The sequence below is a fragment of the Denticeps clupeoides genome, chromosome 3, assembly GCF_900700375.1.
Source record: "Denticeps clupeoides chromosome 3, fDenClu1.1, whole genome shotgun sequence".
Taxonomy (NCBI): Eukaryota; Metazoa; Chordata; class Actinopteri; order Clupeiformes; family Denticipitidae; genus Denticeps; species Denticeps clupeoides.
The window spans coordinates 33,971,929-33,985,666 of NC_041709.1; the positions used below are offsets into that span (position 1 = coordinate 33,971,929).

General features: G+C 40.8%; 3 protein-coding genes across 3 annotated transcripts in view; 2 read left to right on the top strand and 1 right to left on the bottom strand.

The window, feature by feature from the left end:
• Positions 1–13,738, bottom strand: part of LOC114785464 (zinc finger protein 493-like) — a 478,845-nt gene that overhangs the window by 152,054 nt on the left and 313,053 nt on the right. The window lies entirely within an intron of this gene.
• Positions 68–2,024, top strand: LOC114785703 (oocyte zinc finger protein XlCOF6-like; the record flags this gene model as incomplete). Its single annotated transcript, XM_028972224.1, has 1 exon — positions 68–2,024. A coding segment is annotated over exon 1 (1,920 nt), but the record flags the coding sequence as incomplete, so codon positions are not given.
• Positions 2,090–13,738, top strand: part of LOC114785596 (zinc finger protein 420-like) — a 33,383-nt gene continuing 21,734 nt past the window's right edge. The window contains exons 1-3 of the mRNA XM_028971980.1: positions 2,090–2,145; positions 8,094–8,204; positions 9,883–10,354. Of these exons, the coding sequence (XP_028827813.1) occupies positions 8,171–8,204; positions 9,883–10,354 (506 nt within the window). The 5' untranslated portion in view covers positions 2,090–2,145; positions 8,094–8,170. The remainder of the gene's footprint in view (positions 2,146–8,093; positions 8,205–9,882; positions 10,355–13,738) is intronic.

A 13,738-nucleotide genomic window follows, 5' to 3' on the forward strand; every position in this document is an offset into this window, starting at 1 on the left:
ATCACAATGACAAAAATGCTTTAATTTTCAATATCCAATTTATTATTCACCAATTGTGTCCAAAATAATTGCTTGTCATGTAATTTCATGAATCAAGATCAAGCATGTCTTTTAAATTGTTTGATTTTACAGATCAGGAAAGCAAAATTGCTGATCACAGGTGTAAAGAGGAAACTGAAGAAAAGCTGCACCAGTTCAACAAGTATGACAACAGTTTAAGACAAGTGAAGAACCTTCAAACACCACAGAGAAATTATTCTAAAGAGAAGCTTTATCAGTATGAAGAGTGTGGGAAGAATTTTGCAGAAGCATCACACCTTTTAAAACACAGGAGGGCACATACTGGAGAGAAGCCCTACCAGTGTGTACAGTGTGGGAAGAGTTTTACACGAGCATCTCTGCTTAGAAGACACAAGAGGACACATACTGGAGAGAAGCCCTACCAGTGTGTACAATGTGGGAAAAGTTTTTCAGAAGCATCACACCTTAAAATTCACAAGAGGACACATACTGGAGAGAAGCCCTACCAGTGTGTACAATGTGGGAAAAGTTTTACACGAGCATCATACCTTAAAATTCACAATAGGACACATACTGGAGAGAAGCCCTACCAGTGTGTACAATGTGGGAAAAGTTTTACACGAGCATCATACCTTAAAAACCACAAGACGACACATACTGGAGAAAAGCCCTACCAATGTGTGCAATGTGGGAAGAGTTTTGCACGAGCATCAAACCTTGTTACACATAAGAGGACACATACTGGAGAAAAGCCCTACCAGTGTGTACAATGTGGGAAGAGTTTTACTGATGCATCACTCCTTAAAAGACATGAAAAGACGCATACTGTAGAGAAGTCCTACCAGTGTGTACAATGTGGGATGGGTTTTTCACAAGCATCACACCTTAAAATTCACAACAGAACACATACTGGAGAGAAGCCCTACCAATGTGTGCAATGTGGGAAAAGTTTTACACGAGCATCAGACCTTATTATACACAAGAGGACACATACCGGAGAGAAGTCCTACCACTGTATACAATGTGGGAAAAGTTTTACACGAACATCAATCCTTATTATACATAAGAGGACACATACTGGAGAAAAGCCCTACCAGTGTGTACAATGTGGGATGGGTTTTTCACAAGCATCACACCTTAAAATTCACAACAGAACACACACTGGAGAGAAGCCCTACCAGTGTGTACAATGTGGGATGGGTTTTTCACAAGCATCACACCTTAAAGTTCACAACAGAACACATACTGGAGAGAAGCCCTACCAATGTGTGCAATGTGGGAGGAGTTTTACACGAGTATCAAACCTTATTATACACAAGAGGACACATACTGGAGAGAAGCCCTACCAGTGTGTACAATGTGGGAAAAGTTTTTCAGAAGCATCACACCTTAAAATTCACAAGAGGACACATACTGGAGAGAATCCCTACCAGTGTGTACAATGTGGGAAGAGTTTTACACGAGCATCTCTGCTTAGAAGACACAAGAGGACACATACTGGAGAGAAGCCCTACCAGTGTGTACAATGTGGGAAAAGTTTTTCAGAAGCATCACACCTTAAAATTCACAAGAGGACACATACTGGAGAGAAGCCCTACCAGTGTGTACAATGTGGGAAAAGTTTTACACGAGCATCATACCTTAAAATTCACAATAGGACACATACTGGAGAGAAGCCCTACCAGTGTGTACAATGTGGGAAAAGTTTTACACGAGCATCACACCTTAAAAACCACAAGAGGACACATACTGGAGAAAAGCCCTACCAATGTGTGCAATGTGGGAAAAGTTTTACACGAGCATCAAACCTTATTATACACAAGAGGACACATACCGGAGAGAAGTTCTACCACTGTATACAATGTGGGAAGAGTTTTACTGATGCATCACTCCTTAAAAGACACAAGAGGACACATACTGCAAATACCTACCAGTGCACTCTTTGCTCTAAATGGTTTAGAACATTAGATCAACTCAAACATCATCAACATTTACATACTGAAGAAAAGGCCGACAAGCGTACAGAGAAGAAATCAGATATCATCACACCTGTGAATTTGGTTGAAACAGTGGAAGTAACAGTGAAGGATGAGAAGCAGGACTTGGATGATGTGATTCATTCAGGTGAGTGAAATAAAACGTAAGCATTTCAGATAGTGAGTGAATTTTTGCTCAGTGGCACTTCAGCTTGGTGGTTGCAGATTTGAACTGCCAACCTTCTGATTAGGGCTACTACTAACGATTTTTTAAATAATTGATTAATCTGTTGATTAATTGGTGAATCAGATAAAAAAATATATATATATATAAAAAAAAACAAGAAAGGCATTTATTTCCAACCCTTTATTTAAAAACAGAACAGTGCACAAACATCTTGCTCCTTGAACTTTTATAATAATAGATCATTTTTTATTTAGTAACACAAAAAACAAATAAAGTGCCACTTGAGCTGTCTGAACAAAAAAAATAAAGAATAAAACAAATCATAAAATTTAACACACACACTTACTCTGCCTCCCTTCCTTTGTTCAAACACTTTGCATTACCATACAAATATGAAAAATGTGAGACGTCTACATGCTTCTGGCTCAGGCTTTTCTTAGAGGCTGTGTTGCCTGCTGCAGAAAACAGCTGCTCGGATGGTGTTGATGTGGCAGGGATGCAGAAGTAAGAAGTGATTGTCTTTGTGAAATACTGAAATCAACGTACATTCAGGTCCATAAATATTAGGACATCGACACAATGTTAACATTTTTGGCTCTATACACCACCACAATGGATATCAAATGAGACGAACAAGATGTGCTTTAACTGCAGACTGTCAGCTTTTATTTGAGGGTATTTACATCCAAATCAGGTGAACAGTGTAGGAACAGTTTGTGCCTCCCACTTGTTAAGGGACCAAAAGTAATGGGACAGAATAAGAACCATAAATCAAACTTATACATTTCAATACTTGGTTGCAAACCCTTTGCAGTCAATTACAGCCTGAAGTCTGGAACACATAGACATCACCAGACGTTGGGTTTCATCCCTGGTGATGCTCTGCCAGGCCTCTACTGCAACAGTCTTCAGTTCCTGCTTGTTCCTGGGGCATTTTCCCTTCAATTTTGTCTTCAGCAAGTGAAATGCATGCTCAATCGGATTCAGGTCAGGTGATTGACTTGGCCATTGCAAAACAGTCCACTTCTTTCCCTTCAGAAACTCTTTGGTTGCTTTTGCAGTATGCTTCGGGTCATTGTCCATCTGCACTGTGAAGTGCCATCCAATGAGTTCTGAGGCATTTGGCTGAATGTGAGCAGATAATATTGCCCGAAACACTTCAGAATTCATTGTGCTGCTTTTGTCAGCAGTCACATCATCAATAAATACAAGAGAACCAGTTCCACTGGCAGCCATACATGCCCACGCCATGACATTTCCAGCACCGTGCTTCACTGATGAGGTGGTATGCTTAGGATCATGAGCAGTTCCTTTCCGTCTCCATACTCTTCTCTTCCCATCACTCTGGTACAAGTTGATCTTGGTCTCATCTGTCCATAGGATGTTGTTCCAGAACTGTGAAGGCTTTTTTAGATGTTGTTTGGCAAACTCTAATTTGGCCTTCCTGTTTTTGGGACTCACCAATGGTTTACATCTTGTGGTGAACCCTCTGTATTCACACTGGTGGAGTCTTGTCTTGATTGTTGACTGATGCAGATACACCTACCTCCTGGAGAGTGTTCTTGATCTGGCCAACTGTTGTGAAGGGTGTTTTCTTCACCAGGGAAAGGATTCTTCGGTCATCCACCGCAGTTGTTTTCCGTGGTCTTTTGGGTCTTTTAGTGTTGCTGAGCTCACCGGTGCGTTCCTTCTTTTTGAGAATGTTCCAAACTGTTGTTTTGGCCACGCCTAATGTTTTTTTCTATCTTTCTGATAGGTTTCTTTTGTTTTTTCAGCCTAATGATAGCTTGCTTCACTGATAATGACAGCTCTTTGGATCTCATCTTGACAGTTGACAGCAACAGATTCCAAATGCAAATAGCACACTTGAAATGAACTCTGGACCTTTTATCTGCTCATTGTAATTGGGATAGTGAGGGAATAACACACACCTGGTCATGGAACAGCTGAAAAGCCAATTGTCCCATTACTTTTGGTCCCTTAACAAGTGGGAGGCACATATGCATTTATCAGATGTTGTCTGCGGTTAAAGCACATGCTGTTCGCTTCATTTGATATCCATTGTGGTGGTGTATAGAGCCAAAAATATTAACATTGTGTCGATTTCCCAATATTTATGGACCTGACTGTATCTCTCCTCTTTAATAGACAAGAACAAAAATAAACCCAGATTCCTGTTTAATGCTGTAGCCAAATAAACCTGGAATAAGACTGACGTGGGTACTATCACTCAATATCATCATTGTAGCAATTATTTTTTGAACTTCTTTATTGCTAATCTTCAAATAGCAGAGCACCAATTAGAACGCTTCAACCCTCTTAATTAAACTAATCTTATTGTTAAATCAATGTACTTGTGTATTAGATCCACTTCCTACAAGTTTCCTAAACAAGTAGCACCGATGTTATACTTTTTTTTTTAAATTCCTATCCTTACAATGATTTAAATCGTCGTTTAGCACCGGCCACACACCAAGTTTGTTCAAGGTAGCAGTCATGAGACCCCAGATTAAAAAACCTCATCTTGATCGCAGTCAGCATTCGAATTATAGACCAATTCATTTAAACTCTCCTAGAGTTTTTTTTTTTTTTTTTTTGTGCAGAAAGGTCAAGTGTGGGGGTGTCAACTGTAGGGTCTTTTAAAGCCCATTGAGACATGCTGTATGTGATTATAAGAAATATATATCACTTCATGTTCCTCCATCTTAAGGGTGGGGGTGAAGTTGCTGTGAGCTGCTGCTGCATTTGGAACAGCTGCCTCTGGTTACTCCAGCTCAAAACGGTCAAAGAAGTGGTTCAGCTCCTCTGCCATTGAGGCATCACCTTCAGCAGGTCCATGACTCAGCCTGTAGTTGGTGAGGTGCTGGACCCCCTCCCAAACCTGCCAGCTTTTGTTGCTGTCCAGTGATGGCAATCCTCCTCCTGTAGTCCTCTTAACCTTCCTGATGCTTCTCTTAATTTACATTTATGGCATTTATCAGATGCCCTTATCCACAGCAACTTACAATCAGTTACAGGGACAGTCCCCCTGGAGCAACTTATGGTTAAGTGTCTTGCTCAGGGACCCAATGGTAGTAAGTGGGATTTGAACCTGGGTCTTCTGGTTCATAGGCGAGTGTATAGGTTGGCACCATCCCCACACAATGCTCCCTGGGCACCTATCATGACTGCCCACTGCTCACCAAGGGTGATGGTTAAATAACAACAACCACATTTAAGTTTATATAGCCCAAAATCACATCACAGTATGTCTCAATGGGCTTTGACAGGCCCTACAGTTGACACGCCCCCACACTTCTGCACACAAAAAAAAACTCTAGGAGGGACAAAAAAAGAACGGAAGAAACCTTGGGAATGGGATATACAGAGAGGAACCCCCTTCCAGGGTAGACTGAGCCTGCAGGTGGTGTCAGTGCAGGGTTTGTGATTGGCCAATAAGAGAAAAATATGTGTCCATTATGATGCTACTGGTCCATTTGAAAATCCCTGAAGTTGTTACGGTGGTGGTGGCTGTGGTGACCATCTCATGCTAAATCCTCATTTAGCAGTTGCCAGGAACCAGGATCTGCCAGTAGTCTGTATGCTTGATTCAGTATCTTGAAGAAAACACACAGAAGCAGCGGCAGATGGTGGCATAGTACGACTGGTACTGAAATATGTGGTAATAGTGGTATATTGGGCCTGAGCAAGACACATAACCCTGAGTGTCTCCAGGGGGGGCTGTCCCTGTAACTTCTGATTGTAAGTCTCTCTGGATAAGGTTGTCTGATAAATGCTGTAAATGTCTTGCAGCTGAATGAAGCCAGGTTTCCATGAACACCAACATGCAGCTCTCCTTGATCATGCAGTTTGTTGCAACCTGTAGCCTCAATTAATCCATCTTGTTGACAATGGATCTGGCATTTGCGAGGATGAAGCGGTGGTATGTGCGGCTGTTTCCGCAGCCTAACTAGTTTGCTGGCCCTGCAGCCTCGCTTTTGCTTTCTCTCTCTGTCGCCATCTTGGGACGGGACCATATACCAAGTACCGTATACCAAGCATGAGAAATGGAGAAACCTTTCTCCTTATGACTTAACCGGACAAATTTCAGATCTGACCGTCTGAGCTGCCGCTCTATGAAAGGCGAAGCAGAACGTCCGAAAGCTCTCTTTACACCTATCGCCATTTCTAACCACTGCAGGACCATAGACAGGCTAGGGGAACTCATATAAATGTCAAATAATCTAACAATTTGAAATTTTCATGACAGGGGACTTATGTTAGACTAACTTGTAACTTTCTTACAGTCTGACTTGGGTAAGAAAAGTATAACCGAGTTAATAAAATGATTGTATTCATGGTTTGAGTCCTAGTGAACCAGTACTGCTTATTTCGTTAGGGTAACATGAAAGCTCGTAAAGACATACCATAATAGACTGGCAGCTGTAATTGCAGCAAAAGGTGGTTCTACAAAGTATTGACTCAGGAGGCTGAATAATTACACACCCCACTTTTCAGTTATTTATTTGTAAAAAATATTTGGAATCCTGTATGATTTTCGTTCCACTTCTCAAGTGTAAGAGATAAGATCAACCTTTATTAGTCCCACAAGTGGGAAATTGCATTCGTCACGGCAGAAAGTGGATAGAAACAAAGGTAATAACAGCAAAAAATAAATATGTATATGTATTTATCTACACAATGTACAATCAATATCTACACAATTGGTAACTACCGTGGTGTATTTGATGTGTGTGTTTACGTGCCAGTGTGTGTTTATCTGTGTGTGTGTGTGGCCAACTGTGAGGTCTTGGTTGTACACCACTTTGTATTGTCTTTCACATGGAATTCCAATAAAATAGATTCATGTTTGTGGCTGTAATGTGGCCGAATACTTTTGCAACCCACTGTAAAAGAATGGACAGGTGATGCGTGGATGGATGCTGAGGCAGTGAAACGGAGGCTAGCTTTGGGCAATTTCAATAGCAAAGTCTGACCCTGGAAAAATGACGTTAAAAAAGTTTTAATGACTTGTAATGTGCACAGTGCACACTGGTACAGTCATGTGGGTTTTGTCTGGTTCAGGCTTTTAAAAAGCTGCACTTGTTGGGCTCAGGTCTACTCGTCTCTCTCTGACTGCAGTTTTGTGTGTGTGTTTATGGTTCTTCTTTGTTAACTGTTGGGCGTGTTTGAGCTCCTCTGGAGCTCTGCTTCCTTTAGGCTGTTCTGATGTTGGTTAGCTGTGCTGAGTCTGCGGTTGTCTTGTACATGTTAGCTTACTGTAAATCAAAGCACCGTTTGAAGACCTCCTCTTCTCCACATTCTTGTTAAGTTTCTTAAACCCCTAGACTTTGGCACCTTTGGGCTCCTGGTTATTTTGTCCTGGTTCTGTGTTTGCACATTTGTTGGTGTGGAACTAGTTTACATTTACATTTACAGCATTTATCAGACGCCCTTATCCAGAGCGACTTACAATCAGTAGTTACAGGGACAGTCTCCCTGGAGCAACTTAGGGTTAAGTGTCTTGCTCAGGGACACAATGGTAGTAAGCGGGATTTGAACCCGGGTCTTCTGGTTCATAGGCGAGTGTGTTACCCACTAGGCTACTACCACCCCAGGTACATTGGGGTACATTGGTGGGAATTGTAGATAAGTTAGTTTGTCTTTTGGGGACTTTGCTGTGGCAGTGCCCTCGCTGCAGAGCACTACGTTTGCTATTTTACCCTGCTTTTTTTTTTTTTTTTTTTGTAGTTCAATGTTGCCTTCTAAATCTGTACCCTCCCACGTTTGTTTTTCTTCAGGATGGTGATTCATTTGTGTTCACAATCACAGGTGTGGGTCTAGTGAAAGTGAAGGATAATAAACTTATTTTTGTCTTCATTATGAGCTGATGGGCTGTAATTGTCATGTTCTCTGTATCTTTGTCATAGATATTAAACCAGAAAAATCATCAGATTCAATCGCATCTCTGATCGGTGGTAAAATACTGGAACCAACAGGAATTCCTATGAAGAAGGGGTTGGATGATGAAGAATATTCAGGTGAGTGGAGTTCTGTTTCATATAAAGAACTGTATTGAAACACATCAGGCTTTTTACTATCAGGAAACCATGAATGACACTAACTACAAATGTGGCAGACAAGACCATTAGCAGTAATGATGCTCTGTTCAGTTTAGTTCACAGATCTTTATTTGTCCCTGAGGGGCCATTTAAAAGGCGCAGTGGAGCAGCTCACACATACAATAACTGTTACATTAGACACAACATATGAGACACAATAGCAATTTTCTTTATATTGTACTATAAACAATGATAAAATAACCATACATAACAGAAGCAGCAAGGTGCATAATTTAAAAAAGTGAAAAAATGAGAACTTCAAATCTGAGTAGATTTGAGTTGGGGGTGGGGTTTGGGTGAGTGTGAGGCGATAGTGGTTGATTTGGAGGGATGTCAGGACAGCTTTGGGGACAAAGGTGACCTTCTTCCTCTGTGTCCTCCAGTCGGAGGAATCACAGACAGTGTTTGGTAGGGAGCAACTCAAAGGCAGAGTGAGGGGTCTCTAATAATCTTGAGTGCAAACCTGCATGTCTGCTGGTCACAGATGTGGGATCTCACAGGCAGTCCAATAATCTTGTGACAGTGCTTTGTATCCGGTTTCTGATGGAATGGATCCAGCAGATGATGGAGAATGATATGACTATCATAGTTAAAAGTCAGTAAAATGTCTTTTCTGACTCCAAAGAAATTAAGCTTCCTGAGGAGGTTTTGCTGCTGATGACACTTTCTGAGAATCTTCTTTGTGTTGGAGGAGAACTTCAGCAAGGTCCTTCCCATACAGGGAATTCTTAGTTTGCACAACTCATAAAAAGGTTTAATAAAATAAATAAATATTATACTATAATATATATTCATGCACTTCCAGACTTCTTCAAACTTTGTATTCAAGTGGCATTAGATTAATAAACTGATCAACTTTGAGATATAATGCATTTAAAGATCTTTTCAATTTTTCATAATTCATAATAGTGTTTATTTATTACAGTGTGTTTATGGGTTTTATTGTCTTGTCTTATTGTTCTTTTAGTCACAGGGTACAATCTTGTGTGGCAGTGAAATCCACTGAACTGATTTTAAGGTTATCAACACCTTATTTATGTATTTATTTATAAGAATGTTTTGGAGAATACACCTGATACAAGCAAGTACACCAAAAATGATATATATTGTATAGATCATCTGAACTATCCCCCATTTTTGGTATCTTTCCGAGAATTAGATTAGATTTGTGAAAATAATTTGGCACACCTGAAGTCAAAAGGTATCCCAATGATCTGATACTTAGAGCAATCATGGTACTATTTAATTTCATTTGTGCAAATATTGTGTCTTCCCCATAGTGGTGGGATGGCAGGTAAGGAAGTAAACCGAAGGTTTGCAAGTTCAAAGCCTGAACTGCCAAGGTGGCATTGAGGTATCATTAAGCAAGGGCATCCCCGGGCAGCTTTCATGGCTACACACTAAGTGTGATGGGTTAAATGCAGAGGACACATTTAGTTGTTTCTCCATATGTGTGTATGTGTATCACAATGACAAAAACGCTTTCATTTTCAACAACCAATTTATTATTCACCAATTGTGTCCAAAAACCTTGCTTAAAATGTCATGTAATTTCATGGATCAAGTTCAAGTGTCTTTAAATTGTTTGATTTTACAGATCTGGAAAGCAAATTCACTGATCAAAGGTGTAAAGAGGAAACTGAAGAAAAGCTGCACCAGTTTGACAAGTATGACGACAGTTTAAGACGAGTGAAGATCCATCAAACACGTCAGAGAAATTATTCTAAAGAGAAGCTTTACCAGTGTGAAAAGTGTGGGAGGAATTTTTCAAGAGACTCACACCTTAAAATTCACAAGAGGACACATACTGGAGAAAAGCCCTACCAGTGTGTACAGTGTGGGAAGAGTTTTACACGAGCAGATTCCCTTAAAAGACACAAGATAACACATACGGGAGAGAAGCCCTACCAGTGTGTACAACGTGGGAATAATTTTGCAGGATCCCTTAAAATACACATGAGGACACATACAGGAGAAAAGCCCTACCAGTGTATACAATGTGGGAAGAGTTTTACACGAGCATCAAACCTTACAAAACACAAGAGGACACATACAGCAAATCTTTACCAGTGTACTCTTCGCTGTAAATACTTAACAACATTGGGTCAACTCACGTGTAATCAACATGAACATACTGATGTAAAGCTCTTCAAGTGTATAGCAGTCGTTCAACTGAAGAAATCAGATATAGTTGCACCTGTACATTATGGTAAAATACTAGAACCAACAGGAATCGATGTGAAGGAAGAGTTGGATGATTAGTACTCCACTCACCTGAACAGATTTAAAGTTTGAAGGGGCTTGTAGTGATCTGGATATCAGTGTGAGCGGTGTGTATCAAGCATCTTAAACTCGGCTCCTTTAAAGGAACACAAAAACGCACTCAGTGAACAGAGAGCAGCACGTGTCCCTAATGTTAACGATTAGTACTTAGGCTCGCGTTGGAATAAACCTTCCGCCTAAACTCGATTAGAAGCACCTCCCTCCTGTCACTCCCAAATTTAGTATTTAACCCGATTCATCCACTTTTATATAAACCAGCGTGGCAGGAGAGTCTTACCTCTGGTAGAGTAAAAAAAGGTCTTACAGGAGCATGCATGCGCACACACCAGGAACTACATGGTAGGAGACATAAAACCATAAATAATATTATACATTTTACAAAAAGAAACCAAAGACACCAGGAATGGCATGTTTTGGTAATATTCAAACACACAACCCTACACCATTGTTGGAAAAAGTATATAAGTTATCATGCAATCACCCTTTTTGTATTACATCTGTATTTGGAATGTTAACCGCTGGAAAACACCAGCTATAGTAAACATTAGCCAACATCAGTATTTATAATGTTAATCTCTAAAAGACATCAGCTACATGAATCATTAGCTGCTTGGAAGAGAAACCGTGGAACAAGAGAAGTGTTGCAAAAAAAGTTCGCCGGAGCGAGGTGACCGAGACCTGGCGGGACCTGGGAAAACAGCGAGCAAAGAGCTTGCAGATGGAGAAAGCAGGAGACCATCAAACATGAGATAAACAACAGTGAAGTTCTACGAATTTCAATGTTCGGAACAAACCCAGCTGACATCTGAATGTACCACCCTGTATTGAATAAAAGGAGGAGGCACGTCAGAAAGCACAGAGCTGTTGGAGGCATGCTGTAATGTGCGTCTCTGATTGCTCTCCTTGCAAGTAAAAAGAATTCAAATGCTTCGTGTCTTTCTTCTCCAGTTATTTAATAAGTGTTAGAACGAGGTATAACTGACAACCATACGTACTGTCTGACATGGAATGACACTCCTATACCACCTGTACAGATACAAAAAGATATCATTTCCCCATTCAGTTAGAAAACTATCCGCTAAGCAGATTTGAAAAATAAGGACGGTTGATCAGACCTCCCACCCTTCAAGAACATAAAGGTCTACACCCCCACAACATCTGGTATCTTACAATACAGACTGATAAAGTGCAAGTTGGTTACATTACACACAAAAAAAAAGTTAAAAGCTTGTGGAACAGGCACTTCTGCTGCACAGTCTCTGTCATCTTCAGAGTTTGTGTCGGAAAGCACCTGGTACATTTGTATTCCAGTCTCACACATCCATCTCCTTTGTTGTCATGTTTCCCAACCTCTAGACGGGGACGTGACATGGTGGTAGTAGCCTAGTGGGTAACACACTCGCCTATGAACCAGAAGACCCAGGTTCAAATCCCACTTACTACCATTGTGTCCCCTAACCCTAAGTTGCCCCAGGGGGACTGTCCCTTTAACTACTGATTGTAAATCGCTCTGGATAAGGGCGTCTGATAAATGCTGTAAATAAATAAGAAATTTTCACCTGGTCTTACTGATGTCAGCCCACCGTGACTCATTAAAGATATATTACCTAGCTCCCTGCATTTAGACATTGATTAATAGTAGTCTTACCTCCGGCATTGTTCCAGCTTACTGCAAACAGGCTTTAGTTCAACCAATGATCAAGAAACCTCATCTAGACACCTCTACTCTTTTATACCAATTTCTAAACCACTATTTATTTCAAAGCTCCTGGAAACAACAGTCCTGTCCCAGCTTCAGTTCATTTGGATAAGCATAAGATCCTTAAACTTTTATAGTCAGGTTTTAAAGGCCTCCATAGCATAACAAATGCCTTGTTGGAAGTTTATAAGGTTTATGGGCAGTGGTGGCCTAGCGGTTAAGAAAGCAGCCTCATAATCATAAGGTTGCTGGTTCGAATGCTGATCCGCCAAGGTGCCACTGAGGTGCCACTGAGCAAAGCACAAACTGCTCCCTTAGTGAGCAGTGCTCACTAAGAAGGATGGGTTAAATGCAGAGGACACATTTCTGTGTGTACCGTATGCTGCGTTGCTGTGTTTCACAATGACAAACACTTCACTTTAATGATCTTTTATTAGCTGCTGATTCTGGTGATTATGCCCTTCTCATACTGCTGGACTTAACAGCAGCATTTGATACAGCCGACCATAGTATATTAATTTCCTGACTGGAGCATTGTGTGGTTATTAAAGGGACTGCACTAGATTGGTTTATATCCTACCTCTATGGCAGAAGTTTTTAGTTCAGCATTGGTGACTACATCGTCCTAGACACCTGTTCAATACGGGGTGCCCCAGGGCTGTTTTCCTTATACACATTCCCTCTAGAAACCATTTTAAGAAGACATTTCATTCAATTTTTATGCAGAAGACAAGCAAATCTACCTGCCCCTAAAACAGACACATACCAGCTTTTTTAAATAAATAATTGACTGCCTGGATGACATCAAAGAATGGATGGCTCAGAACTTTTTTTATTTTTAAATCAAAGCAAAACAGAGGTTTTATTTTTAAGCCCTAAATTGGACCTTGGTTTCCTAGTCCTCAGTACGGAACCTGGGTGTAATCATGGATGGTGGTTTTAAAATGGACAAGCAGATAGGTTCTGAGACTTTAAGCTAAAGCCATTTTTTAATTTCAATGGTTTTGAGAAGGCCGTCTATGTTTTTATTACATCGCGGCTTCACTACTGGAACACTCTCTATCTTGATCTCCCACAGTCACTGTTATCACTGCTTCAGCTGGTCCAGAATTCTCACTGGTACTAAAAAGAGAGAGCACATAACCCCAGTTCTTGCATCACTGCACTGGTTAATTTAAGAATTCAGTTTAAATTCTCACTGAAGCCATCAAAACTATGAAGAGTGATGGAGTGCTGTGGCAGATGACCTGGCCTCCACAGTCACCGGACCTGAAGCCAGTCAACATGGTTTGGGGTGAGCTGGACTGCAGAGTGAAGGCAAAGGGGCCAACAAGTCCTAAACACCTCCGGGAACTCCTTCAAGACTGTTGGAAAACCATTTCATGTGACGACCTCTTGAAGCTCATTGAGAGAACGGCAAGAGTGTGCAAAGCAATAATCAGAGCAAAGGGCGGCTATTTTGAAGAAACTA